Raw genomic sequence first — 26579 nt, forward strand, 5'->3', positions numbered from 1 at the left:
GTGGCGTGCGGTGCACTCTGGGAGTTGTAGTTCGGATCGAGGGGGCGGTGCGCTCATCCCGGCACGCATGCGCGGAACCGCCGTGCCCTGGCGCGTGCGCCGCGTGCTCCCTCCTCCTCCTCCTCAGGGCCGCCCCCTCACGCAGCGCCGTCTCCTCTCGGCCGCAGGTGCCAGGTGTGTGGCGGGGCCGCCGCCATGTCCGCCGAGCAGGTGAGCAGCCTGTGCGAGCAGCTGGTGAAGGCCGTCACCGTCATCATGGACCCGGCCTCCACACAGCGGTACCGCCTGGAGGCGCTCAAGGTACGAGGTGCTACGGCCACGAGGGTGCACTCAGGGCCGGGCCATGGGGGCTGAGGGGGTACGTGGGGATGAGGGAGGCGGCGGGACGGGCTGGGGGCCTACAGCTGTCTGATGGCTATATATGTGTGTGTGTGTGTCCGTCTGATGGCTATATGTCTGTGTTTGTGTCTGTGTCTGTGTGTGTCTGTGTGTCCGTGTCCATCGGCAGTTCTGCGAGGAGTTCAAGGAGAAATGCCCCATCTGCGTGCCCTGCGGGCTGAAGCTGGCTGAGAAGACGCAGACGGCCATCGTCCGCCACTTCGGCCTGCAGATCCTGGAGCATGTGGTCAAGTACGGGCTGAAGGACGGCAGGGAATGGCTGTGGGGCGGGCTGGGGAGCTCTGTTAGCTCACCTCGTTGCCACATGTAAACATGGGGTTATCCGCAGGCCTTCAGCCTTCTCCATGCTAACAAAGAGGCTTTGTGGCAGCTCAATTCTGAGGGCCCTCTCTGCAGCCCTGGTGCTTTATGCTTGGCCGCTGCTTTCCAGTTGTGTTGACCCCAGAGGTGCCGGCAGCAGTTCTGTCATGTCATGACCATGTCCAGTGGAGGGCCACTAAGATGGTGAAGGGCCTGGAGCATCTCCCCTATGAGGAGAGACTTAGGGAACTGGGTCTATTTAGCCTTGAGAAAAGAAGGCTGAGAGGGGACTTGATCCAGGTTTATAAATACCTGAGGTGTGGGGGCCATAGTGGTGAGTCTGGTCTCTTTTCAGTAGTGCGTGGGGATAGGACTAGGGGTAATGGGATGAAAGTACAGCATAGGAAGTTCCGCATGAATGTGTGGAAGAACTTCTTTACAGTGAGGGTGACGGAGCACTGGAACAGGCTGCCCAGGGAGGTGGTGGAGTCTCCTTCTCTGGAGATATTTAAGACCCACCTGGACGCCTTCCTGTGTGACATGGTGTAGGGGGGCAGGGGGGTTGGACTCAATGATCTCTAGAGGTCCCTTCCAACCCCTACAATTCTGTGATTCTGTGACCTTTTCATTAAGGGTTTGGGCAGTGGTGGGCTGTAGGGTCCCATCCTCTCCACTTTAGGTAAAACAGTCCAATGAGAGTCAAGTTGGAAATGTTTAAACGTTTTGACTGCCCTTTTTCTCATCTCTTTGAACTCTTCTGATCAGGTACCGCTGGAACAACATGCCTCGTCTGGAAAAGGTTTACCTAAAGAATAACGTCATGGGTCTCATATCCAGTGTAAGTGCTTTCTGGTATCTGATGGGTCTCATATTTAGTGTGCCTTCTGGTCTTTGAGGCATGGTTTTTTCATTTGGAGGTAGAAAGTGGGAGCAAACAGGAGAATAGGTGCCTGTTTTCTAGCGTCGAGAACCTGAATTCAAGTCTGGAGTTCATTACTCTCTTGCTTTGCATCCCTGATTGTTCCAGTATCAGTATTAGCCATGTCACCTCACATGGCGGGAGCCTGTGAGGCATGTACAAGCTCCTTCTGGTTTCTTAGAAAGAGGTTCAGTAAACAGAGGTGTTTTATCCTTTGCAAGGGCACTGAAGCTGTTCCCTTAGTCATGTTTACGTTACAGTTGTGGTTGTTGTCATGACCGAGTGATTTCCCTTTGAGGAAATTCCTTTTGGTTCCCATCCCTCCATCTGTGGATGCTATGGAAAGTAGCAGTGCCACTCGAATTAACTGGGATGTAGATTGACCCTGTGCAGTTTTTCATTTGTTCTCTGTTGTTTAGAGTATTTGCATCCGCTGTGCAATTTTGTGTCGGAATTACAAGTGCCTCATGTTTGCTTGTGTGTGTAATTCTGCTCCTCTTCTCTAATAGGGAACTCAGAGCATTCTAGAAGAGGAAAGTCACATCAAGGATGTTCTGTCTCGCATTGTGGTGGAGATGATTAAGCGGGAATGGCCTCAGCACTGGCCTGATATGCTGAAGGAGTTGGATACTCTCTCCAAGCAAGGGGTATGAACCACAGCTGTCTGTCCTCTTCCAGTCTCTCCTGGTTTTCAGGAGGGTTTCAGTCTTCCATCACTGTGAGAAAAGCATCAGGAAAGCTCGGGGGCAGGGAGGCAGGCTGATGACAGGCTTGGGGAGTGCCTGTATGATTGTTATTCTAGGAGGGAGTTTTGGGAGAGAGATGACTCTTCTTTCTTCCTGAAATGTGACTTAAATCTTCACACAGTGTTTGCTTTCTATATCTCTGAGTTTGCTTCTGGGGATTTTAATGTTTCAACTGTGCTCACGGAGTGTGTTTCATTTTGGGCCATCAGGAAACTCAGACAGAACTGGTGATGTTCATCCTCCTACGTTTGGCAGAGGACGTGGTGACTTTCCAAACCCTGCCTACCCAGCGGCGGCGAGATATCCAGCAAACCCTCACCCAGAATATGGAGAAGATCTTCAGCTTCCTACTGTCTACCCTGCAGCAGAACGTCAACAAGTACAGGCGCATGGTGAGCGTCTCCTCTCATTGGCTTCAGTTGGTACTTGGAGGCAACTGGGAACTGGGGTGCAACCCACAAGTCTTGGGAAGCAAGTGTAGAAGCTGTCTGAAAGCTGCTGCTGTAGGTGTGAGGCAGGGATCTGCCATGCCCAGGGAAGGCTGTGCTGATTATAGCACAAAAGGCTGATAGGGTTTGCAGCAATGGTTTGGATTTGTAGTGTAAATGGCATGCGTACCTTCTGAGTGCTGGACTGTGCAGCTGGCTGACGCTTGGGGTGCACAGCTTAGCCAAAAGAGTTGTGGCAGGAACAGGTAGATTTGGGGTGGTTTGTGTAACAGGCAGTGGTAAAGAGCTGTTGTCCTGGGCACACATCTACCGTTGTTTGCTGCAGCTGTGATTGTGTCGATGCACCAAAATGTAGGAGTTTCTGGTGGCTCAGCAATGCATGTGGGCCTCTCTGGCCCATTCTTCCTGGAGTTCAGGTCAGGAGGCACTTTTCTGCCAAGGTGTGGTGAGGAACACTCTGCCCTTTTGTTTAAAGAGACTTTTCCTGAATTCTCATGTAGAGGAATATGGGTTGGTCAGGATGGATAGTGAAGGCAAATGCTACCCCACTCTGTTCTTCTGTGAGGGAAGTGAATTTGAGGGAGTGAAGCAAGTTCAGAAACCAATCTATAAATAGGTTCCTTAGGTGTATCTCTTGTACTTTCCTTTTGGTTTTTGATTTTTTTGTTGTTGTTCTGTGAACTGGAATCCAGAGTTGCTTTTAAATGTGAATCTAGGAAGGTGAAAAAACACGTACTACCTGCCCTCTGTTCTGATACATTGCTGTGCTCAACAAACTCTCCTGTACCGCAAGGCGTTTTTTGTGCAGTTTATGATGGTGGGTGGGCAACCCTGGTGTGTCTTTTAGCCTGGTTGAAATGCATTTCCAGGTAAGGTTTGAATTGCAGTGCTTAAGGTTCTGAAGTGTGGCTGCTTCTGCTAACGGTGGAATCTTTCTGATTGGCAAGGTTGGAGCACCCCAGGAACAAGAAGCCCTCACCACTCCACAGGTTAGCAGATCTTTGGGATGTTTGTGCACAGGGTAAACTCTGAGGGTTGGGTGTTGAGTTACCTACCAGCACACTGAGACTGGGGAGATGATGGACAGTTTCCCCAAGAGTGCCATCTGCAGTGCTTTTAAATATGTGGTTCTGCAATAGTGGTTCAGTTGTGAAACATTTGGGACACAACCAAATTAACATCAAGTAAATGTGCAGAATGCATTGATGGACAGTTTCCAAACCGAAGCCTTGCAGACAGAAGAAATTCTTATGGTGCGTTTGCATCTGAAAAGTGAATAAAACTTGTCTGTGTGAGGAGCTCAAACTGCGTTTGCAGTTTGCAGGTAATATGATGCAGGTGGTGCATTGCCACTGTCAAGTGTTTGAGACTGGGAGTCAGGCCGTAAGCTCTCGCCCCAGCTCTCTTTCCAGCTCCATTCTGACTATGGACAAATTACTCATCCATTTCAGAAACTAATCTTGGTAGATCAAAGCCACCAGCGTCATCGGAGGCTCTGTCTTTAAAAGGTCAAAACCTTCTTCTCTGGTAGCTTCCAGGAAGCACCAGAATGCCTTTTCTTCTTGTCCCTCATGTCTCCCTGGTGCCTGCTGACTGGAATGTCATCTTTTGGATGAGAAGTAAACTGTGGCCTAACTTGCAATTGGAAGACCTGATGGCGGGCTGCAGAAGTGGTTATGATGGCTGTAACAATGTGAGCAGGAGGCTGTTGCAGCCTCTTTCATTAGGGAGCTGATCCACGAAGTTGCATCTGGCTGCATTGTTGAGAACAAGCCCATCCAGCACTGGCTGGGAATAAGCGTGTTTTGTAGCTGCTCATTTACCATCTCTCTGTTGTTTTCTTTTTCAGAAGACTGATCTGGCTCAGCAGCCAAAGGTGAGTGGAGCTGTTCAGGGTTTAGTGCATTAGTCATTCTTAAAATCAAGATTGTTTAGAAACAGGCTTATCCTAGGCTTTGAATCTCTTACTTGCAGATGGGTTTGTTCACCCATTGTAGAAATTGTTGAGAGGTGAATGATAAACTAAGTGGAAAAATGCCATGATCTGAGCTGATGTCCTCTGTGTGGGGACTTGGACCCTTTTCCTGCCTCCTCATTTTCTCAGGACAGTTTCTGATACAACTTTTTTAGAGAGTGCACGGTTTTAGGTGGGAATTGGTGTTTCTCCTTAGCTCTGACCTTTTGCCTCTGTTCGCAGGCCCAAGCAAACTGCCGTGTGGGGATAGCAGCACTCAACACCCTGGCTGGCTACATTGACTGGGTGGCCTTGAGCCACATCACAGCGGACAACTGCAAGCTCTTGGAGATGTTGTGTCTGCTCCTGAACGAGCCTGAGCTCCAAATAGGAGCAGCAGAGTGTCTCCTAATTGCTGTCAGCAGAAAAGTGAGTTCTTCCTCCTCAGCTCCTCTTTGTTTTCCTCCTAAATATGTGTATATATGTATACACCTCCTATATAATTCTTTGGACTGAACAATGATGTCTTCGCCATTTTATTTAAGGAAACAAAGTTAAAATTTGACTGCTTTGAGTCAGTGACACTTGTAGTGAATGCCATGCCAGCACAACGCTTACAGCAGTTGTTGGAATGCTCCAGCTTCTGTGCTTCCCTCTCAGCGTTTTAGGTCCCCATTAACTTTAGTTTTTCCATTTTCTGCAACTGAGAAGTGGGAAACACTGTCACCTAGCTGTGTCATCTAGAAGCTCAGATCAATGGCAGCAGGATCTAAGCAGGTGATTTGACCCATACATTCACAAGCAGCTTATGTGTCAAGGCTGAGTATTTATCAGCTGCCGGTCTGCAGTGAAGAAGAATTTATGTCAGAGAATCAAACCTTCATTTTTAAGTTCCTGTGATGGGGTTGCTGGGGGGGGGGATTGTTGAAATTAAGGGAACCCTTAGTTATTTAGTTATTTTTGTTACAGTTTTTAATGAAATCCTTTTGTGGGTTGCAAGCTCCTCTCCAGGTGAAAGAACAACTGAGGATCTTCCAGACTCAATTGCAGATGGGAATAACTAGTTATGCTCTAATCAAAGCATTTGGTTTACTTTGTACACAGGGGAAGTTGGAGGATCGGAAACCTCTGATGGTCTTATTTGGAGACGTTGCCATGCACTACATTCTCTCTGCTGCCCAGTGAGTACCATCCTGCTGTGATTCTTTCAAACAGAACTGTGTACTAATAGCTTTCTAGGTGTAGTTTGCTGGGGAAGCAGACAACAAAACCATTGCTTAAAAGAAAAGGAAAAAAAACACCCTGAAAAACTGCTGTTTTTTTTCGGATCCAAAATTGTAGGACAAAGTGGGGTAAATACATCTGCTTCGCCAAGCTTCTTCTGCTAGCCAGAAATCAGGATCAGAGGGACTCAGAAAGAAAGAAAGTTTTAGAAGTGTCAGTTGTCAATGTGGCAGTTTTTTTTATGGTAATAGCAAAGAAAAACCCACCTCTATAGAATCTAATAGTTCTAGTGTTCTCTTATCTACAAGATAGTTGGTGTACCTGTTCTTACAGCATGAATAACTGTGACCCTGTTTTTCCATTTTTCCTCGTTCCCAGGACAGCAGATGGTGAAGGTCTGGTGGAGAAGCACTATGTTTTCTTGAAGAGACTTTGCCAAGTTTTGTGTGCACTGGGCAGCCAACTGTGTGCATTGCTAGTAAGTCTCTACTGAATTCCAGCAGCAATCCTAGCAAGGACAGTTGTGTCAGTGTTGAGATGAAAATGCACACCGCTACTGTGGTTACTATACTGACTTCTCAATTCCTGCTCCCCCGGTTCAGCACGGTTTTTCTATAGCAGGGAAGGCAGACTTGCTGAGAGCTACTGCTTGTGAGGGGACTGAGATAGCCAGCCTGTGCGAATCTAACAGAGCAGAGAATTCTCACAAAGAGGGAAAATGAAAAATAGAAATAAACAAATTGAGAATGGATCCCTAGCAAGAATGGGCAGCAAACAAATGGTGAGCTATTACTTCCAGTGTGGGTTCTTAGTCCATTCAGAAGTAATGAAACAGGGGTTTGAATCCTTTCACACTGATCCACTTGCGAGAGAAGGTACTGAGTTGTACAGCTCCGGAATGGGGATCTCCAGGGCGCTGGGTTGTGTTATCTTAGTGAGGAGCAGCACAACCTTGATTTTATGGCATCGAGTGAAATTTCCTGACAAATTTAGCAGAAAGTTCCTGGTAAGAGATGTTCACCTGTTCAACACAGGAGCCATTTGGAGGAATGGAAGTGAAATCCTTTGGATGTGTCTGCATGTTTGCAGTTTGTGGTTAAAAAGTCTCCAGTTTAGGTGCTGATGGGTGGGAGCAAAGCTGATACTTGGCGACAGCAGCAGTGGTTATGAATTTGGTATTTGAGAAGTCACCCTTTGCTCTTAAAATGAACATGGTATTGTCAGCAGCACCCCCAAGCTGGTCAACAGAATTTGCTGCTCCTTAGGCTGCTAGTTGCAGAAAAAACCTCGCTGTTCTATTGTTTTGCCTCTTCTTTTAGTCTATGGCCTTGGATATAAGCATTCGTGCTTTACCCAAAGCAATCCTGCTTCACCCATGCCACTTCTGAACCCAGAGTGACATGTAGTTAGTATCCTTTATAAAACTTTGTCTTTGTAACAGGGCTCAGATTCTGAAGTGGAAACACCCGCCAACTTTGGAAAATACCTTGACTCATTTTTAGCCTTCACAACTCACTCCAGCCAGGTACGTAAACAACCAAAAATCTTGTGTAGGTCTCTGTAAGAATGTGTGAAAGCATAATTAAACTAACCTATGGAAGGCAGTAGAACTTCTTCTGCCTGGTATTGCTTTCCAATCTCTCCATTTCAGATAACAAACTGTAAGACTGAGTGGTTTCTCCTCCTTTACTACCCCAGTAGCAATGGTATCTGACAGAAAAGGGCTGAGTGGAGAATCTGGTGCAGTATTTGCAACTGACGCTGGTATTTATTTGGAGAGATTTTTGCCTTTCTGAAAGTTTGGATTGAGCCTGCAGGGTGCCTTGGCCTCACATAAATAGTCAGTGTAGTTTGTCCTTGCCTACCGACTGCAACACTGGAATGTTAGCAGTGGAGATCGCAGTACTGAAATCCTTCTCCATTTTGTTCTTTTTCCCTCTCTTCCCCATCCAGTTTCTGTGCTCCTCCACCCAGATTACATGGGGAGCCCTATTTCGACACGAGGTTCTCTCCCGCGACCCCTTGTTGCTGGCTATGATCCCCAAGTATCTTCGTGCATCTATGACCAACCTTGTGAAGGTATGTGGGAACTCTGGGCAGACTGGTGTGAGAAAATGGTTATGTGAACATGGCCTGTGGCTTATGAGGGAGAAAAGATATTTTTAGTGTGAATGCCAGAGACGTGGTCTCTGCTGAGGGCAAGATCCCAGGCTGCTGAGCAAACAGCTCCATCTTGGCATTTTGCTCTCTGCTCTTTCTGTCTTCATCTCCTTGAAGTGGCATTAGCTGTGATGATCAGCTTCTCTTCCTCTCTTGTCCACTGTATCTCCAGGTGGGCTTTCCCTCTAAAACAGACAGCCCTAGTTGTGAATACTCTCGTTTTGATTTTGACAGCGACGAGGACTTCAATGCCTTCTTCAACTGTAAGTTGCTCTCACTCCTTGCGGATGTTGCTGTGTGTGCCTTTCCTCTTGTTTTCAATTGCTGGCTGAGTTTGGAGACTGCTGTGTAGGCTTGGTCAGCTTCCAGTTGTATCCTATTTCAGCCTCAGACTTGGAGCTGAATGAATTTGGGGTTTTCCCATGGAAGCTCAGGCATTTCCTCTTACGGTTTCTCTATCGTATTTCACTTACTGGCCAGCTGAGAGGCCAAGTAGCATTTAGTGTTGAAGATATGCCTTGTGGTGACCTAGATAAGGAAAAGAAATGGCCTGGAGTCCTGTTCAAGTTAGGAAAGGAAAGCAGCTTATAACAGATTGTCATTCCAGAAAGAAAGTCTGTCCTGATCCTTCTAGGGAGGTTTTGGTTCAGTACTGATGGCAAGGATTGAGCATATAGAATAGCTGATCTTAATCATAATCCTAAACCAGCAGATGGAGAAGGTTGTAATTATTTTGCATTTGCTTTCTTCTTGTGTTTTAATTCCTCTAAATGAGGTTGGCTGTCTCTGGTTGGTGTAGTTTGATTCTTACTTAAATTATCTTTTAGAGTTATGTCTGAGTGTTGCATTTTTGTATCATTCATTAGATTATTCATTTTATTTAGCTGTAATTAATCTGGTTGTGTGTAAATCAAAAGGCTGAATGTGCAGGGATGGGATTTGAGATTGTTTAGGGGACTTAAATGGTCTTGACATTTTTTAAGATGCACGTGAAAATTGGCTTGAAACATAAAGTGGAACTATTGGAAACATAAAGTAGAATGATACTGTTGAACAGTGCAAGCTGGATCTGTAGTGAGTAGAGCTGTTCCTTTTGTGTGGTCTTGTCCTGGAATGCCTTGGGACAAATTACATACCTGTCTTGACTTTGCTTTTGCTCCTATCTTTGAAAGTGAAAACAAGGCTTCCTGCTTTGGGGTGGGTTGTTTGTTCTTTTTGAGTTAGTGTTGGCTTAGGAGCTTTTAGAACCTGTCACTGCACTGGGGTGAGTTGAATAATGTGGGGAAAAAAGTGCATTTAGCAGATGCAAGTGATAGTCATCAAATAGGTATCAAATCTGTTTGATATCTGCGTGTCTTATAATGCTTTGCAAGCAGCAAACATATCATTTAAGGGTTATTTTTCTAGTGAATAGCAGAGACTCAGTTTTATTAAGTCTGGGTTTAGTGTAATTTTCGTAACTTGTAATTGCACTTGAATTGAGTTTGTTTTTATGTTAATCCATTGCCCTTCAGTCATTTATATCTCTTTGAAAACAAATGTTCGTCTTGTTATAGCTAGTTTACTCACTGTTTATCTGAGATTGCTATGCAGCTATTGACAGAGCAACAGACAAAAATGTTCCCAGGTCTGCAAAGCTGCAGGTGAGCTTTGGGGAGGGAGCATTTGTAGCACCAGCTTGTTACAAGGTTCACCATCCTTCACTGCAGCTTTCCGAGCCCAGCAAGGAGAAGTGATGAGGATGGCTTGTCGTCTTGACCCTCTAACTGGCTTCCAAATGGCTGGGGAATGGCTGAAGTACCAGCTCACAGCTCCTGTTGATACTGGACCCATGAACTGTAAGTATTTGGGGAACAAAAGAAAAAAGTGAACATTTAATTCAAGCCAGGAAGGAACTTCTTTGGCTTTTCTTCATTCTTTCTTTTGGAGGGGAGTCAAGAGACTGCAGCAGGTTTTCAGGCTTTCAGGGTCTGTGCAAGTTAAAAACAAAAGCAAACTGAAAAATTATTGTTTGCAGTCTGCTTCTGAAATAGCTACTGCAGAGCTCCTGGTGAGCAGGAAAGCTCCTTCTCCACATATCATTTTTCCTTCTGATACAGTTTTGCAATTATTTGGGCCTTGCTGTCTCTGTAGCACTAGTTTTGTTCAGAGTTCTGCTTGACTGGCGGATCTCTCTGTCAGTCACCTTGAAGGAAGGCAGCTTTGTGTTCTACAAAGGCACGGTGACATCTGTGTCTTAGGTTCCCCAGTAAGGCAAATTGCTCTGGAGTAGCTTAGTTGCTTCCAGTACATCCCTGCTAGACATCTACAGGCGGAGCTGTGTGACAGAAATAGTTGGGCACGCTAAAATGATGTGGTGTGGGAGCTTATAAGCCTGGTGTTGTGCATGAGGAGAGGAACGTGATGAGAGATGCATTGTTCTCTTCCTTTCAGCGAAGACAGGTGAAGGTGTCTGCTCCATCTTCTCTCCATCCTTTGTGCAGTGGGATGCCATGACCTTCTTCTCAGAGAGTGTCATCAGCCAGATGTTTCGGACCCTGGATAAAGACGTATGTGAACCACGTGTTCTCTTGCTCTCCTGCCTTGTTCTGGGTTGACTTAAATGGTGTTGGTTTTTGTCAGCCATACTGTCCTTAAAACCACTGTCATTAATATTTACCTCCATGCAGAAAAAACATTAGTGAGTCCTTCTCACCCTTCCTTAGATGGGACTAATCTCACATTGGCTTACTGCATCCAATATGCTTTGGTTCTGGATGGTGTGCCGTGAGAAGTCACTGGAGATGGCCTGCTTTGACACAGTGCCTTGTTAGAGGAGGGCTGCTTAAGCAAACATTTTTTAAGTTTATTCTTTTAAATCATCTTCAAGTTTGACCCATTTCTTCTTTTGTTTTCTGTATTTTTATCTGAGTGAGGTAAATTCATGCTGAGGTAGTGGGAGATCAGGAGATCAGGTGAAATTTCTCTGCATTCTGTACATAAGGCAAATCAGAAAGAAAGCATTTTTTCCTCATAGTCTCATGTAGACTGGTTGGATTTTTGTTCCGTTAGACTACACTTTATTATTCTAATCACCATAATGTATTTGCGTGGGTTGCTGTAGTTGGTTAAGCATGGAATCTGTTGAATAGTTAAAAGGAAAACTGGGAGCCAGAGAGGGGAAAATAGCCTTTCCCAGAGATACAGGCAACACTGGGGATTTCAGATGGATGTTTCAAGGTTGCTCTAGCAGCAATGCCAGTGCTTGCTATCCACCTTCTGTCAACAAGTGTACATAGCATGCAGGTAAACTGAGGTTTGCATTGCTTTTCTTTCCACTTTGGAGAACAGTTGCCTTCATCTGAGAGGCCTGATATCACAGCACCAGCAACTCAACCTCATTCTTAGGAGTTCTGTGGTATGTGCAACAGGCTGAAGCAGTGAGCATTTCCTCCTCTTTTTCTCTCCTCCCTCCCCATCCCCACCTCTGTAGGAAATCCCAGTGAATGATGGCATAGATCTACTGCAGCTTGTCCTTAATTTTGAAACAAAGGATCCTCTCATCCTGTCCTGTGTGCTCACCAATGTCTCTGCTCTATTCCCATTTGTCACTTACCGACCAGAATACCTCCCACAAGTACTTTCCAAGGTAGGTACTTGCAGACCATGCTAAAATCAAGTAGGTTTTTAAGGAACCGTGGCCCTTTTATCAATTGGAGTAGTTTAAACCTCTTGACATTCCTCTTAGGGAATCTGTTGTGTTAAAAAACAGTAAAACAGATTGAATTGAAACAGTGTCAAATAACAAAATTTTGCAGTTTCTAGCTTTAAATCTCAATGTTAAGTGTACACTGCAGGCAGTACAGTAAACATCATGGTTTATTTTGAGGTTTCTCTGTGATGATGGTTAGTCTTTCTTTTTTGTCAGGGGTTCCTTATTGACTAATGAAATCACTCCAAAGTCAGTGATCTATTTGTTGAGCTCAAAACAACCAAAACTGATAGATATTATTTGCAAATGACATGAGCTTTAGGATTTTTCCTTCCTTTTCTCACAGCTGTTTGCTTCAGTTACCTTTGAAGTTGTAGAAGAAAGTAAGGTATGTCTGAATTAATCTCTACTTATCTGCTATAACAGTTGGATCAGATTGCATTTTATTTAAGAGCATGCTGAATTTGCAGACTCTGCTATAGTAGCTTCTCAGCTATAGCCCTGCTTCTGGAAAGGGGGCTGTGGAGTCCAGACTTGAATGATCTTTTGTTGGTTGACATAGCCTTACAAGCTTTGACTCGCAAACTTAGATGGCTAAAGGTGTGGTCTGAGGCCAGTGCACTGTGTCCTCAAGTCTATGCTGCTCCTCCTGAGAGTAAAATGTATTCATTAGCTGCTGGTAGATTTCAGTGGCTGGTATACATTACTATGAGCAATGTTTGTAAAGCTGCCTTTTACCTAAGGGGGATGCTTTTAATCCTGATAAAGTCAATAAGACCCCGAGCATCCTCATCCTGGAGTGCAGCTTGTCAGAACATGGGCTTTTGGGGCTGGCTACAGCTTCAGAGCAAATTAGTTGCTGTGCGGTTGGGGTGTGTGTGGAAACATTAGGCATTATTTTTTATGTGTACTCAACAGTGAAGAAAACTCTACATAATACGTTTGTTTCTTGAAGATACCCTGCATTTTTCTGAACTTTTGTTTTGTTGCATTGAAGTTTGTTGTGTCTGTCCAGGCTCCCAGAACTCGAGCAGTGAAAAATGTGAGAAGGCATGCATGCTCCTCTATCATAAAGATGTGTCGGGATTACCCTCAGCTTGTCCTGGTATGTACATTCAGCTCTGTCCTGCCTCAATTTCAGCTGGATTTTGTGGGATCTTCAGTTTCCTTGGAAACAGCCTCCGTTTTCCTTCAAGGAAACAATCCTGCCACAAAAGTGGTGGTGTTTTATTCCCTGCATCCTGCCCTACCACAATCCCAACAATTTTCTGCCTGAGAAGCTGAATAGTGAAGTGCTAAGTTAAATCCAAAGGAGATGATGGTGAGGAACAGGCAAGCAGCACTGGGTTCACTTTATGTGACTTGTTCACTGAGTTTCTGCTTTACCACTTATTTATGCTAGTCTCAGTTCATTCTTTAGCTGAAGACAGTTCTTGTCTGCAGCAGCTATCAAGAGCTGGTAGGTGTATCTTCTATAGGATGATGATAGAGGGGCTGGGAAGAAGAGATGTTCTTGTAGGCTGAACATTCAGAAACACTAGAGGCTGAGATGGAGCGTTTCCTGTGTAGAGAAAAATTAGGCACGCTGCTCCAGCTGTTATGAATGGCACAGTACACCCCAGAGTTTTTCCCCCTGCCTTCCCCGGTTGTTCTCCTCCACACCAAATACATGACTTTTTCAATTGGATGTGTTTTCTAGCCCAACTTCGAGATGCTGTACAACCATGTGAAGCAGCTGCTCTCCAATGAGCTACTTCTGACACAGATGGAAAAGTGTGCCCTTATGGAGGCACTTGTCCTCATCAGCAACCAGTTCAAGGACTATGAGCGGCAGAAAGCTTTCCTGGAGGAGCTCATGGCCCCTGTTGCTGGCTTATGGCTCTCCGCAGAGATGCAGAGGTATGGGTCACTATTCAGAGCTCTGAGTTGGAGGTATTACAGAGATAGTGTGGTATCCCAGTAAAGAGCTTACATACCAAAAGAAGGTGGTGAGATGCTTAAATACCTCCTGTGCTCTGGGGCAGTCACTGTGTGCTAGTAGCTCTCCTGACATTTAAAAATTGTTAGCTGAGTCTAAATGCTGTTTGTTGAATCTTGCTGGGGAAGAGTGGTTTAAAATGATAGGACGCTTGCCAGCATGCTCAAAGTATTTGCAGAAAGTGAGATGTAAAAGATCTTCGCTTATATCCAGATGAAGCTGGGAAGCTGTGCTGTCCTGCAGCCCTGGGCAGCTGGGCATTTACAAGTGTTGACGCGGCAATGAAAAGATTCAAAGGTCTTGTGTTCCTATGCCCTAAGAGATGTGCTGTCTTTTGCTGCTAGAGTTCTCTCGGATCCTGAAGCCTTTATCTCCTATGTGGGTGCAGACAACAAAATTGCTGATCCAGTCATGGAAGATCCTAGTGGCCTGAACCGCTCTAGAGTGAGTATTGTACCAGGAAAGGCATTATCCAGAGAGAGACAGGACCTGCTGTTTTCTCTTGCAAAGAAACCACCAAAGTTTGTTCCTGTCACCATGTTCATTTGTTAAGTGAAGCACACTAAGTCATCCTTAGGTAGAAGCATCCCATGCTTACTTAAGTAATGCCAAGTGTTGTTTTTGAGATGGGATGATGATGGGTTTCTCTGAAAACATATTTATTCAAGTTGTGCTCTGACTGAATATGCTCTGTTCACATCTCTTGGTGCAGATAAGCTTTTGTGTGTACACCATTCTGGGAGTTGTGAAACGAGCTCGTTGGCCTGCAGCTATGGAGGAGGCAAAAGCTGGAGGATTCCTGGTCGGGTACTTGCCCAGTGGAAGTCCAGTCTACCGCAATCCCTGTACTGAGCAAGTCCTGAAGCTTTTTGACAACTTACTTGCTCTTATAAGGTGGGTCAACTTGACTTCAAATCATTCATGTTGGCTTAAGAATTTCTGAAAGCTAAGCTGTGATAAATAGATTGTATGCTCAGAGCATGTTCCCTCAGTGAAGCCAGTGGGAATGCAGGCTGGTGCAGGTGCCCAAGTACTGTTCCTGACTGTTAGTGGTGGGGAATAGCACTGGGGTAACTGGAGCCTTCTTGAACATTCATTGGCCTGGCCTACAAGAGTCCATTAAAGCCAATGGGAGCTTGGGCTAGGGTTGCCTCCCCCACCTTTACTGATATATATCTGCACACAGTTAATCTTTACTTGACTAACATCTCTGCTCTGCCCTCAGCCCCTGCCAGGCCACCTCTCCAGCCACCACCAGGGCAGTCCCAGCTCTCATCACATCCTTTTTGTGTCGTTCTCTCTTCAGAGTGAAATCAAGCTGGTTTTCTGAATGTGAATGTCAGTTTCCTAAAACACTGCCTGCTATTGAAACCAGTGATCAATACATACTCTCAAGCTGTTGCTGCCTTGCAGTTACTCTCTGCACACCACTGGTGTTTTATACATTTAGGGCAGTCAGAGGAGGGAGAAACATAAGGCAGAAAAGAAGAATCCAGAATAACACCATTCCCACATTTATAAATCAGGAATTAGTCTCGGAGTAACTGCTGACAGTGGGCTTTTGCCAGTGTCTGGCATAACGCTTCTAGAGCTGTTCTGTTAGATAATGCTACATATTGCTTACCTGGAAACTTAAGGTCTGTCGTTGGCAGGAGTCTGTTGAGAAAAAGCCTTTTCTGATACGCTGAGATATTTCTGCTCCCAAATCTGTGAGGAGGGGGCCCTTATTACTCATGCTGTGTCTAGGCAGCTACATTTGATAGTCACTAATGAGCTCAAGACTGCTGCTTCCAACGAGAAGCAACACACTGGACAGGTAGGACAGGCACATGCTGTATTGGCCCATTTCCAGCATTGCTTCTCATCTCATAGCTCCACATAGCTCATCAAGTGGTACCTTGGCCTGTGGGCAGGACTGAACCATCTTGTTATGGCTGTGGCCCAGAGGAGCAGTGCTTGTGATGGGTTTGCATTTGATCATGGAAGGCTGAGCTTTTGGGGCAGGTTGTGTAGAGTAGGCTGGGTACCACCCTGAGCAGTGGGAGCTTTGTGCAGCTTCTTCTAGAGCATGCAACATTCACTCTGTGTAACTTCACTCAGATGTATCCAGGCTTTTCTTGAGGCTGTGCACTCCAGAGAGAACCAATGGCTGATGGTGACTGAGAGATCCTCCACTTGATGCCTTTCCTGGCTGCTGCTGGACGTAGAGGCCACTCCATATGACTACTGCAAACTCAGCGGTGTTCACTGTAAAAGTTGATGATTTTTACGTCTTTCTGGAGAAGCAGGAGCTGGTGCTGTGGTGTTTCTTGGTGCATCCTTTGCTGGCTTTGGGTGCTTTTTCCATGTACTGCTCAGGCTATCCTTAAAATAGACTGTGCAAGAGAACGTGGGATTTGCAGCAGCCTGTCAGCAGATGAAAAATACAGAGACATGGAGGACAGCTGGCTGAAAGCATCCTGCATTGAGGATGCATTAATTAACATGGTTGCATTACTGCAAGGGGATGGATGCTTCTCTTATCTCTGTGCCATCCAAGTCCAGTGCTGCTTATATGCAGGGGAGCAGGTTTGGAAGTCCCTTTGCAGATGGTGTTAGCTGCTGCATAAGTAAATCTGCAAGCAGCAGCTGCACAGGTCCTTCTGAACAGCTGAACTGAACTCTGTGTCAGGCACCAGGATGCAAAAAAGGGCATTTTCCAGGCAGAGCAGTTGGGTCTGCTGCACTTTGGACACTGTGTGGCATTTTTCTGCTGTGTTTGCAGATGGAAGCAGTGAAAGTTGCTGAACTGTTGGGTTTTGGCCAAAGTAAGTAGCTCGATGGTGAGAACAGAAAAGCAAGATGAATGATAGATAGTCCAGGTAATAAGGAAGATAAATTACCTTTGAGTGGCATGGACAGCATGGTGTTTCCCCTGCCAGCCTGTATTTTAGTGTCTAGCCATCTCAGTAGCTGTGTCTGCTGAATGATTTTGAAGTTGCTTTGTTAATCACTGCAGCTTTTTGAGTGATGATTCTCTTTCCCTGTGTGGTACAGCATTTCATCCAACTGCTTTCTCTCTTCTGGTTCTCTTTTGGGTTTAAACCCAACTTACAGTCTCAGATCACCAATTCAATCTTGCCTTTAGATGAAGGCACTTCCAGAGTCAGCAGTTACATTAACTGATCAGCACGGTACCGTCATTGTGTTGGGATTTACCTGTGTTTTCAGTTGTTGGGGTTTTTTTATTGTTTTTCGTTCTCTTACAAATGGACTGAAGAAGCGAATTCTTTGCACCAAGGCTTTTCTGGACCTTCTCTTGATGTGTTAGTGACAACATCAAGGCATCAGTGCTGGTGGGATTCTGTAGCATTTTCAGTGTAGACAACTCAAGGTCTAAATCAAGACTTCAAGCACAGACCATTCCAAAGGACTCATCTTTCAGCCTGTAAGCCCACTTCTTTAAGCATCAGTCACTCTTTCCAGCAGAGCTGTGGCCGTGTCAGAAAACACATGACCTGAAGTCTTGCAATATCCTTTGCTTAAAGTGTAAAACATCTCTTGAATTTTGATTCTCCACACTGTCCCGTGTGTGGGATGCCCAGGAGTGCTGCACACTGATGAGTCTTGGCTGGACCATGTCTTGGGGCTACATCTCCATCGCATACAAGGGTTGTTGGATGCTGTTTTAACTCCCATGGGGAGCTGACGGATCAGCCTTGTTCTGTTACCAAGGGGACCGTGCTAAAATGTGAAGGGAGATCTTCAGGATGCGACTGTCTGACCTTCCTGCTGAGGCCAGAGCAGTGGGGTCCCAGGGTGCACCCCACAATGCTGCAGTCTTTGAGTTTGTCCCACTGCCTGCGTGCTCTACGAGGCAAAGCCGACAGTGGCTATGGGGGCAGCAGGAGATATACAGGAGGAGAGGTGGTTTTAGTGGCTAGGTTTCAGATAGCTTCAAGCAGAAATGCACAGTTTCTGAGTCATCGAAACTGCATTGTCCAAACATTTGGAAGAGGGGCTGCTCCCTGGTCTCCCTTGGGAAAAATCAGCTTCTGTCCCCTTTGAGGCCTGTTGCATGGTTTGAGACCCAGCCCAGAATGAGAGTATGAGTGGCTAAGAAGTGATTTGTGTAACTCTTACGACTCTAAATACTTGCCTTCCTCACGTGCAGTGAGCAGGGAAGTATGAAATACATAGAAAAATGGGGTAGCTGTTGTTTTGGAAATAACTCAGGCTCTCTGCAAACTCAGGCAGTGATCGCTGCATTGGGATTGCCAGGATTGTCAACAGAGACCTTCAAACACTATAACAAAAAATCATTAAGACATGAGTGAAAGCTGAGACTCTGAGAACATCCTGAGGTCTACCCGCGCTCCCTTCCCCCAGCCATTCCCATGTATCCCCCCTGCTTTGGGAAACGCTGCTCTAGGGGGAGATACTGAGTTGCCCTTGATCACCTCTAGCAGCAGGTACAATGGCATTGCAGTTTTGGAGGAGGCTGCAGGATTTGTGCTGTGTGCAGCTGGCGACACCCAGAGTGGAGGTCTGAGGTCTCAAAGGAGAGAGGTAGGTGAGAGAGACACCCCCTACCGAGTCCAGCTCTGCGTGTCAGTGCCCTGGCTAAGAGAGGACCCATTTTGGCCTGGATGGCAAGAACCGGCCACCTGTGGCGGAATTGGTGTCCCTCTCGGAGAGCTGACCACAGCCACCTCCTGATGACGTGGAGTTGTTCCCAAGTTGGATGCGTTGTCCAGGGGCAACTGTGTCTGCCACGAGCAACACCTGCATTGGACCAGTGTTCTCCCTAGAGCCCCTCCAATGCCGCCTGCCATTCTGGGGACTGTGACCCATCCCTGAGGGGCAGTGTGTGTATTCGGAGCTGAAACGGCCCCTCCCTCTGCAGGGGACTTAGGTACAGAAGATCTCTTGAGATGACAGAGTCTGTGTCTTGTCGGTTTTTAAAGCACATTCATATCCCTTTGGCCAAGCTAATAGGCTGTTGCCGAAATAAGTAGAAGGGGCTGCCAGGAGATTTGGGACATGAGGTGGAGTCACTCCATGTCTCTATGGGGTGAGCTTCCCCAGTATTTTTGCAGGTGGGGAAGGGGGATCCCATGCACACGTGCTTGGTCTCACCTTCCTCATCGTCTGCTTCAGGAGCTGTTCACAAGCTGAAGGAGAGGATCCCACTGTCAAGGGCAAAAGGGGTTGACCCAAATGAATATAAACCAAATGCTCTTCTGTTTCAGGACTCACAACAATCTCTACACGCCAGAAATGGTGGCTAAGCTGGGAGAAACATTTGCAAAAGCCCTAGACATGCTGGAGGTAGAGAAGAACGCCATCCTAGGTAAGGAGCTTCTCTTTAGGAATGTGTGGGCAGGTTCTTTGGGGCTATCTGAGAAAGTAGTCCGCTGATGGGGGCTGGAGAGCCAGCTTTTTCACAGTGTTTGCAGTTCAGTTCTGCTTTGAACCTGCTGAAATGGAAAACTACTAGTCTCAAACAAACCTATTTTTTCTGCAGGAAATAAAGGGCTTTCCACCAAGGTGTTTACCAGCTGGGCAGGAGTCTGTGCAGTGTGGCTCTTAAGGCTGCGGAGTCTGGGGTAGTTGTAAATGTCTGCCTCTGAGTAGTGCTCAAGCAGGAGTGAGTGCAGAAACTTGCCCCAAAGGGTAGGAGCCAAGTCCTGCAGTATGGCCCTGTGACTTACTAAACAGACTTCTGAAGCCTTCTTAAAATAGTCTGAACACAGAAGCCCTTCCAACCCATCAGAACAGAGCAGCCTTGTGGATAAAAGTGTAAAGCATTTCTCTTGAATCTGCCCTCTTAGGGGTGTCCTGGTCCCCTTTCAGCAGTGCAGCTGAAGTTGACTTTTCCCCACAGGTCTCCCTCAGCCTCTACTGGAGCTTTATGACTCTCCTGTTTACAAAACCGTCTTAGAAAGGATGCAGGGTTTCTTTTGTACCCTCTACGATAACTGGTAAGAGCGCTGGATACCCCAACACAATCCAACGTTGCACAGCTGGAACAATGGGCTGTTGCTGGGTGCTGACATGTGCACAGTCTTGTGCTTTCCACGTGCACTGCCTTCTCTAATATCCAAGTGCTGGGTGCAGTGGTGATCTACACTTGGTGGTTGTAGCCTACCACATACATAGAACACAGTCACTAGAGAATGTACCCCAAAAAGTGCATCTGCTTTTTAGCTCTTCCACGTCATGTGTGAGCATCCATCAACACTTGAAAGTGCATTTTACTACTTAACTGCGCACTGAATCATTGTCCCTCTGCAGATATCCCAGGAACAAAAAGAAAAAAGAGATATTATGCTAAAATTGATATTGTTTAAGAAACTTGATAGTGTTTAAGACCGTGGCAAATATGTAATCTCGAGGTGACAGCTCTTGCAGCCTTTCCAGGTCATACTCTCAGGGTACCTGTTCTCTGGCACAGCTGCAATTAACCTGCTCTTCATTGCAGTTTCCACATACTGGGAAATGCAGGCCCATCCATGCAACAGGATTTCTACACAGTTGAGGGTCTCGCCGCCCAGCTCATCAGCTCAGCTTTCATCAACCTCAACAACATTCCTGATTACAGATTGCGCCCTATGCTCCGTATCCTTCTGTCACTGCCTTGGGCCGGCCAGGGAGGCTTTGAGCATGTAAATTGAACACCTGGTGGCTGATATTATTTTAAGTGTGGCCAGGACAAAACAGTCAGAGGAAGAAGCTGTCATTTTGCACTTGGGCTGGGTCATGCCATTTCCTCCCACTGCCCTGTAGGTGCTGTTTAGTGAGTAGCTGTTGGCAGTGGGAGGGAGGGAGCGGGCCCTTCGCCTTCCCAGAGGAGCCCAGCTTGCTGTCAGTTGGCCTAGTAGAACGAGCTGCTTTGGGCAGTGTAGCAGCAGGCCGTGTGTGCTGCATCTCTTCCTTAACTGGTCTGTGCAGGTGTGTTTGTGAAGCCCATGGTACTTTCCTGCCCTCCAGAATACTACGAAACCCTCGTCTGCCCCATGCTGGGACCACTCTTCACCTATCTGCACATGGTAAGAAAACAGATTGATCGATGGTTGCTTCTTGGCAGCCCTAACTCCTTGTAGCAGCTGGCAGCAAGCAGAGTGTGAGAGCTTCTGTGTCTCCCCAAAGTCAGCAGAGACAAGAGCAGAGCCTCAGTACTGAATGTTTCGATGCAGTTTTGTGGAGTGGATTTTTAGATGTTCGAACTCTGGCTTTCCCACAGCATTCCTTGCTGTGAACTCAAACTGCTGGTTATTGGATCCTCAAACTTCAGCCATGAGAACATGGAAGCGGGAGGCTTTTGCCTGTGTCCCCACATTTTCTTGACAGCTCGCTTGGATTCTGTGTCAACACAGACACATCTTTGTGGCTGTCCATCACAGTTTTTGTCCCACTCAAAGTTGGGCTGTGTTTAAAGCTCTTGTGCTTCTGTTGAAGGCTATTGCTGCTTCCAAGCAAGGCTGCAGTAGGGTTTCTTTGCAGTGTGGATTCTTCTTAGGAAGCTATTGAATCTTCTCTTGTGTCTTGGTCTTCAACAGAGATTGTCTCAGAAATGGGAAGTGATCAACCAGCGAAGCATTCTCTGGTAAGCTTTACCCCTCAGTGAGTACTGAAAGTGGGAGATGGGCAGTGGGATGGAGCTTATTTATGTCTTTCACTTAGGCTTTTGCACACAAAAGAGCCCAGAAGGGCTCCCCAGTAGGGAGCTGAAAAATACCGGTTCTTCTGGGGCTCTGACTTGAGCTTGCAGTTGGCTGGTTTCGCTTTTGGACTTCCTACATGATGATGTTTGTTAGTAAGGAATTGGTTTAGCCCATCCTAACCTGGTCACAGCTGCATCTCAGTACTCCCCGCTTTGCTGAGAGAGTGGTGGTCTTAACTTGTCCGTGGTCTCACTTTCCCTTTGTTTACAGTGATGCTGACTGACTCCCAGTGCTTTGGGCAGGGGGGATACTTTAAGACACTGGTTCCCCTCACACAAAAACCTGTTATTTTCAGTGAGGATGATGCTGCAGATGACAACCCTGAGTCTCAGGAGATGCTTGAGGAGCAGTTGGTCAGGCTGCTGACCCGAGAAGTCATGGATCTCATCAGTAAGTGAAACCAAGCTGGGCTCACTGCTATGCTCGGGGATGATTGACCTGGAAAGGAGCTACAGGATTTCCAGCTTACAGTCAAACTTAGCTGTAATAGGTAGCAGCAATTAATGTAACCGTTAGAAGCCATGTGTGAAACAGACCTGTCAGAATCTTACATCAACCTGGGAAGAGATTACATTAAAACCTTCAGAAGAAAGGGAATTTTCTTTCCTTTTTGCTTTGTTAACAGTTAGGGCTCTATGCTGTCAGCACTGTCCCCATAGGAATCCAGTCATCCTTTGGAATTTGCCTTCTGTGCCCTGATGCCAGATACATGACATCAAGTCATGGATAGCCTGAGTATGGGGTGTTTATTTGCTGACAGAAGCATCTCTCCCCACAAACAATCTCCTTTCTTTCCCTCCCCTTGCTCCACTGCTGAATTTTTGCCTGTGTGGCTTTGAGCAGAGAGGCAGGGAAAATTAACTCCACATAGAGTTCACAGCTCCTCAGCTCTGTATCTCTTCATCAGCCCTACAGTGCTGCTATTCTCTTGTTTTAGGCTAGTAAGGATCTTGTGCATTCCTAGTTCTTAGTAGTTTGAAGCAGCTCCCGTACAGCAGGTTCCACCGTGGGACGATTCTCTGAGTGGGTCGTTTTGACCTCCCAATTAGTGCAGTATTTGGCTTTTATTGCTGTGCTTTCAAATTCTTCAGATACTGTGTGAGAAGAAAGGTCAAGGGAGACCTGGGGGAAGCTTGAAGCAACTGTGAGCCCATTAAAGAATGTGGGATCATCTTTGCATGTTCATCTTGACTCTTCTGCTCAATTAACAATTGTTTTTGCAGCTGTTTGCTGTGTTGCTAAGAGAGGTGCTGAGCATAACACTTCTGTTGCTGTGGATGGAGATGGTGAGTAAATGCCCACCTTTGCCTTCTCACCCCTTTGGTGCACGCAGACACCTTTCTCATTTGTTAAAAGGGGAGGCTGGCCTGTAGATGGAGATGATGGTGGGCAGCTTTCAGCTCAGATTTTGCCCAGTGTTTGTGGAGACCACAGACAAAAAACAAAGCCTAGCCTAAGCGTGAATGTGCTATGTGATATGGTTTATGGGGCAGCACGTTGGAGCAGCTGATTCTTAAGGGGCCTAGGGGGGGGCTGAGCTGAAGCGTGGATACTCCTGAGAGCTGGATGGAGCTAGTTAGATGCTAATTCCTGTCCCACAGAGTAGGTGCGGGGTTCACAGCTCAGATCTTCCTCTGTCCCCCGGAGGCCCCATTCACAGTGCTGCTCTTCTTCCTTGTGCAGATGATGAAGCAATGGCCACAGATGTGGCTCCTCCTGCCAGCGCAGAGCTGACAGAGCTTGGAAAGTGTCTGATGAAGCAGGAGGTAAGAGCACGCTTCCATTGCCATCATCCTTCCTGTGCACTCTTTGTCATGCATCTCTGTGGTGCAGATGGTCTGCTTCAGCATTCCCAGTGCAGGGAACTTCAGAGGGCTGTGTTAATTGTTGCAGAGGCCACAAAACACTCAGGGCTTGGAATCCAGTGTAACATTCAGCTACAGTGTGTCAGCAGTTCTTTAGGTGAGGCAGAGGGCATTCAGCCCCGTCAGCACTTCCTGGCTTTGCCTCCCAGTCTTGGGCTCCTGGCTTTAGATGGAACAATTGCTGCACCTTGTGGTGCCTGTTAGGTGTTTGTCAGCACCTCCAGCTGGAGCAGCATTAGCACACAGGATGTAGAGTCTTTGTTTTGCTTTTTGGCTCCCTTTTGGTATAAATGCTGGGGGTGGAGGTGGAAATCTCTCTTGACTGGTTTACTCCTCTTACTCTTTCTCAGGATGTTTGCACTGCTCTGATGACCACTGCCTATGCATCCCTGTCCTGGAAAGACACCTTGTCCTGCCAAAGAACCACAACACAGCTTTGCTGGCCGCTGCTCAAACAGGTACGTACAGGAGGAAGGTACGGGTACATTGTGGCAGAACTGGGAGAGGAAATTGTGAATGTAGTGGGAATGAGAAGCATGGCTGCTTCACCCCTGGGTACAGTGTCCCTTGAGAAGGCTGAACAGCTGTAGGAGGGCAATCGTGTGTCATATCGTATGCTGACGGTGCTTCTTCCCCAGGTGCTTCCAGGCAATTTGCTGCCCGACGCCGTGTCCTGGTTTTTCACCAGCGTGCTGAAGGGCTTACAGATCCATGGGCAGCACGATGGCTGCATGGCAGCTCTTGTCCATCTGGCTTTCCAGATCTACGAGGCTTTGGTGAGAAACTGTCAGCGTGCCGCCTTGTCTGGGGGTTGGTGGGAAGCAAATCCCTTGTCTGCTTAGAGGGGCGCAGAGGAGCCAGTGGCCCTCAGGGAGGGCAGCTGCGATGACTGTACTTCTCCTTGCAGCGTCCTCACTACGCTGAGCTGAAGATGGTGATGGAGCAGATCCCAGACATCCAGAGGGACTCGTTGGAGCAGTTTGATTCAAAGCTTCTTAACCCAACGCTGCAGAAAGTGGCAGACAAGCGCCGGAAAGATCATTTCAAACGCCTGATAACGGGTTGCATTGGGGTAGGTGATATCCTGAGGGAAAACAAGCCTGTTTCAAATGATCCCTGTGCCTGCAGAAGCATCGGGGCAGTCAGGCTGCTTTGCCTCCCCCTGTCCACCACCCTTTCCAGCTAAGGAGCTGTCGCAGCAGATTCTGACTATTTCCCCCCTCATCTCACTGAGACACCTTTACACAAAGGTGCCTGTAGGGAACTGGGTAGGGAAACATTTGAACAAATCCATCAAGTGGGTCCTGGGCTTTAGTGAAGATGGAGGCATGAGGGTGCTGATGACTGATGTCTGTCTGTCCTCTGCAGAAGCCACTTGGGGAGCAGTTCCGCAAGGAGGTTCATATCCGGAACCTCCCATCTCTCTTCAAAAAGGTGAAGCCATCACTGGAGACAGATGTGCTGGAGACACATGAGGATGGAGAGGATCTCACTGTGCTCTTTGAACCCTGAGCCTGGGATGCTGCAGCCATCTCCTTCCCTATTTTGTATTTCATCTCTTCTCATAGTAACCACACTAGATTCTCCTTGTCACCACCTCTACGAGCGTTTGTCTCAATAAAGCCCCTTACAGGTCCGGTCCCATCCTCCTCCCTACAATGGGATGGGGTCTGTGGTGGCATCTGATCCAGTCTGTTAAGCTTTCTCTTATTCCTTCCCCTCCCCTACACTGGATGAGCATCTTTAGACCTTTGTCTCTGCAAGGTGGGAGCTGAGCCCATAGACTGTTAGGTAAAACATGGTCATCCTATAGCCTTGGGTCTCCACTTCTTCATCCTTTGGGGTTTAGGATTAGTGCAAGGTATAGTGCAGCTTGTGAAAAGGGGCTACCATCATCTTTCTCCAGGTGCTGGTAGCCAGGCTTTGCAGAGGATCCATCAGGCACTGCTGTCATGCCTATCATGCTTGTCTCTACTGGACTCGTGTTCTAATGGATCCATTCTCTTCCAGGATGCTGGGCTGAGGGCTGCGTGCCAAGGAAGCCTTGCAGTGCTCTAGGATCTCCTTGAGATCAGTCTTCTTAAGGTGCAGCTCCTCTGTGGGAGGCAGGCACCATCACACATATATATACATACATATGTATATATATACGATCATACTTGTTCTACCCATAGCCAAACGAAAGGCTTTGACTCTGTGCTAGCTTTTCTTGGATATCCTTAAGGGGGAGCAGGACAGATGTTTTGTTTCGTTTTGTTTTTACCACGCCCTGATGATGGCCAGTGCAGGGTACACAAAATCTGGACCAATACCTGAAGCACCTGCAAAACAAATGGGATCTCCTCACCCTCTTGCTGTGGAGGCGACAGGAGTTTCACCCAGCCTGGTACTTCTCAGAGGTAATGCAGCGGGGCAGGAGGAGTGGGGGTTATACTGCAGCTTACAGGGAACAGCCAGAACAGAAACAAGGTGTCAGATGAGGTGACTCCGGTTTGCAAAGTTGGCTCTTCTTGACATGACAAATGGTTCATTCAGCATACGCTTATGCTGGCACAGGAGCTGCGAGGCTCAGCTCATTTTGCCATCAAGAAGAACCAATAAATCCTGCGAGGACAGACGGGACTGAAAAGTTTGGGATGGAAGGGGGTTAGAATGCAGAAAAGATGAGTGTGCCTTGGGAATCTACACACCCTCCTGCCCCTGCTGTTCCACCTGCACCCTCTACTTCCCTCCTGGCCTCAGACATTTTGAACCTCTGAGCTGACGTGGCTCCTGGCTCTTAGCAAAGGCTGGGTGTATTTATTGTGTTGTGAGGTTTTTAACATTCTGTGACTTCATGCTAGACACAAGGGGTTTTTTTAAATGGTTTTTAGAGCCTTTTTTTTTTTTGTAGGAATGTTTAAAGCTGTCTCTGAACCAGTTGTGTTACACCTCTGAATGTCAGTAAAGCTATTCCAGTTTCATACCCACGGTGTCATGACTTTGTTTGTATTCAGCCTTCCTCGCTCCAGCTGCCAGAAAGAAAGTGCAGCCAATGAATGCCCCGGTGGCACAGTGGTAGAAGTGCCGCTTGCAACACGGAGGCCCAGGTTCAAATCCCCCCTGTGGATTCTAGAGCACGTATTTAAACCCCACCATCCCTACTACACAAAGAAGCCCAGTACTATAAGACAACCCAGCTACCACAC

At 47.0% G+C, this 26579-nt stretch overlaps 1 protein-coding gene across 8 annotated transcripts; it reads left to right on the forward strand.

Annotated features, from left to right (window-relative positions):
• Nucleotides 1-119: 119 nt before the first annotated feature.
• Nucleotides 120-26356, forward strand: XPO5 (exportin 5). Of its 8 annotated transcripts, none has more exons than XR_014944682.1 (34): nucleotides 120-300; nucleotides 509-630; nucleotides 1465-1537; nucleotides 2128-2265; nucleotides 2574-2756; nucleotides 3761-3802; nucleotides 4663-4689; nucleotides 5011-5196; nucleotides 5872-5948; nucleotides 6370-6469; nucleotides 7433-7516; nucleotides 7945-8070; nucleotides 8324-8414; nucleotides 9861-9989; nucleotides 10585-10700; nucleotides 11624-11779; nucleotides 12189-12230; nucleotides 12858-12947; nucleotides 13542-13741; nucleotides 14165-14264; nucleotides 14533-14714; nucleotides 18266-18368; nucleotides 19052-19152; nucleotides 19687-19783; nucleotides 20284-20420; nucleotides 20754-20851; nucleotides 21362-21408; nucleotides 21822-21916; nucleotides 22750-22812; nucleotides 23210-23292; nucleotides 23742-23849; nucleotides 24030-24167; nucleotides 24299-24463; nucleotides 24760-26356. XR_014944682.1 is itself a non-coding variant. In XM_015857658.3 (33 exons), exons 1-33 carry the CDS (start codon nucleotides 196-198, stop codon nucleotides 24901-24903), a joined length of 3663 nt encoding a protein of 1220 aa, XP_015713144.1. In that variant the 5' UTR covers nucleotides 120-195; the 3' UTR covers nucleotides 24904-26356. The 8 variants fall into 8 exon arrangements, 4 of the variants coding, with proteins under 4 accessions (XP_015713144.1, XP_015713145.1, XP_015713147.1 ...); XR_014944683.1 differs by having other exon boundaries at nucleotides 18269-18368; XM_015857658.3 differs by lacking the exon at nucleotides 18266-18368 and having other exon boundaries at nucleotides 12840-12947.
• The last annotated feature ends 223 nt before the right edge of the window (nucleotides 26357-26579 follow it).

Source organism: Coturnix japonica, chromosome 3 (genome assembly GCF_054131305.1).
Source record: "Coturnix japonica strain WE chromosome 3, WE-NBRP24, whole genome shotgun sequence".
In the NCBI taxonomy this organism is placed as follows: Eukaryota; Metazoa; Chordata; class Aves; order Galliformes; family Phasianidae; genus Coturnix; species Coturnix japonica.

What these genes read in the sequence shown, in the direction of transcription:
- XPO5 (XM_015857658.3), top strand. Translation starts at nt 196, where the DNA reads ATGTCCGCCGAGCAGGTGAGCAGCCTGTGCGAGCAGCTGGTGAAGGCC. An exon ending in TCATGGGTCTCATATCCAGT is followed by an intron (nt 1,538 to 2,127) that starts GTAAGTGCTTTC and finishes CTTCTCTAATAG; the next exon opens with GGAACTCAGAGCATTCTAGA. An exon ending in TCTTCACCTATCTGCACATG is followed by an intron (nt 20,852 to 21,361) that starts GTAAGAAAACAG and finishes GGTCTTCAACAG; the next exon opens with AGATTGTCTCAGAAATGGGA.